This window comes from Pseudonaja textilis, chromosome 7 (assembly GCF_049901715.1).
Source record: "Pseudonaja textilis isolate UNSWEBS1 chromosome 7, rPseTex1.2, whole genome shotgun sequence".
In the NCBI taxonomy this organism is placed as follows: Eukaryota; Metazoa; Chordata; class Lepidosauria; order Squamata; family Elapidae; genus Pseudonaja; species Pseudonaja textilis.
Window position 1 is genome coordinate 341,962 of NC_141996.1, and position 1,885 is coordinate 343,846.

The 1,885-nt window shown below is 56.9% G+C and overlaps 1 protein-coding gene across 1 annotated transcript; it reads left to right on the top strand.

The window, feature by feature from the left end:
* Positions 1-389: 389 nt before the first annotated feature.
* Positions 390-1,511, top strand: LOC113450457 (olfactory receptor 51G2-like). The gene has a single exon (XM_026721647.2). The coding sequence runs from the start codon at positions 499-501 to the stop codon at positions 1,441-1,443; it is 945 nt and encodes a 314-aa protein (XP_026577432.2). The 5' UTR covers positions 390-498; the 3' UTR covers positions 1,444-1,511.
* Positions 1,512-1,885: the final 374 nt, after the last annotated feature.

Below are 1,885 nucleotides of genomic sequence, written 5' to 3' on the forward strand. Positions count from 1 at the left end.
ATTCTTCCAGGTGTTTTCGGCTGCTGCTTGTCTCACGTAGAGAATATGAGCTAAACTGGGGGGGGAGGGGGGGTTGAGCTGAAGGTCTCCAGGAAGGTAAGAAGGGGGGGAGGGTTGAGGAATGTAAGAGAAGAGGTGAGAGAAAGAGCAGCAAAGATTGGGAGGTTGCAAGCAAACACCTGCCACCCCCCCCGCCACCCCGCCTGCCCGGTGCATGCGTGTGTGCAGCATAAGCCGTAATGAGGGCAGACCAGGAGGTAAGGAGAGAAGAAAGCAGGTCGTCAAGCTCTCCATTGGAGCTGTAGCCAGAACTCCCCCTCCCAAGTGGGTGCAATGCGTGGTCGGTCCGGCACACCTGGAAGCCGGACCCCAATTTCTACAGGGCCAGCAGCCGTGAAGGTCAACACTGGCTAGACCTGCCGCTTGAGACAAGCCGAGGCTGAAGGGCTCCCCGTCTTCTTCCTTTCCAGGGGAGGAAAACCATCCCAAGGTATCCCCATGTTCGGCAACCTCTCCGACTCCAGCCGCCCCGTTTTCCTCCTGACTGGCTTTCCTGGGCTGGAGAAACACCATTTCTGGATTTCCCTCCCCATCTGCTGCCTGTACGTGGTGGCCATCGCGGGGAACGGCGTCATCCTCTTCGTCATCAGGACGGAGCAAACCCTCCACTCCCCCATGTACTACTTCCTGTCCATGCTGGCCCTCTCGGACCTGGGCTTGTCCTTCGCCACGTTGCCCTCCATGCTGAGCGTCCTGTGGTTCAACCACCTCGAGATCCGCTTGGAGGCCTGCTTGGTCCAGTTGGCCTTCATCTACGCTTGCTCCATTATGGAATCCGGCATCCTCTTGGCCATGGCCTTCGATCGCTTGGTGGCCATCCGGAACCCTCTGAAATACACGAGCATTTTGACCAATGGGACGGTGGTCAGGATCGGGGTGGCAGGCGCCGTCCGGTCCGTTTGCCTTGTGCTGCCCGCTCCCATCCTTATGAGCCTCCAGGAATTCGGAAGGGTGAATGTGCTTTCTTACTCCATTTGTTTGCACCCGGATCTCCTGAATTTGGTTCGCTCCGATAGGAGGAAGAGCAACGTCTACGGCCTGTTCGTGATGCTCTCGTCCACAGGGGTGGACTCGATCCTGCTGGTCCTCTCCTACCTCCTGATCCTCAAGACCGTCCTGGGAGTCGCCTCCAAGGAGGAAGGCCTCCGGGCGCTCAGTACCTGCATCTCCCACCTCTGTGCTGTCTGCAGCTTCTACGTCCCCATGCTCGGGCTCAGCATGATCCACCGCTTTGGGAGGCAGGCGCCCCGCATCGCCTTCATCCTCACCGCCAACGCTTTCGTGCTGGCGCCTCCTTTGATGAATCCGATTGTCTACAGTGTGAGGACCAAACAAATCCGCCTCCGGATCCTGAAGAAGTTTCAGCGGGGGAGGGAAGAGTGAGAGCCCGGACTGCAAACGTTGGGACGAAGGATCTTGCATCCGCCACGGACTTTCTTCACGCGCTACTGTGATTCTCCAAGGCTGAAGGGGTATCCGCTACCCTGTCAGAACCTCCTTTATTGTATCAGCAGGAGAAGCGGGGGCTCTTATTTTTAAGGATCTGCAGCAGAAAGAGCCAATCTGGGAAGTCTCGATAGGCCTTTCCATGCAATCCTGGCCTGGCATCTCAGAACAGTGGAGAAAGGGTTGGTCCCTGTCCATTCTTCTGTGAAAAGAGTAGCCCTTTTCAGAGGGCCTCTGCTGGTCCTCCGAGTAGCTCCCTCGCAATGAATCCGGGCCGAGGAAGCATTTCACCTAATTAAAAGTTTGCTTCTGTGCTTGGCATCGTTGTCTCATTGATTCTGAGCACGGCTTGGCTGCTCTAAAAGAGACCCCTCTTCTT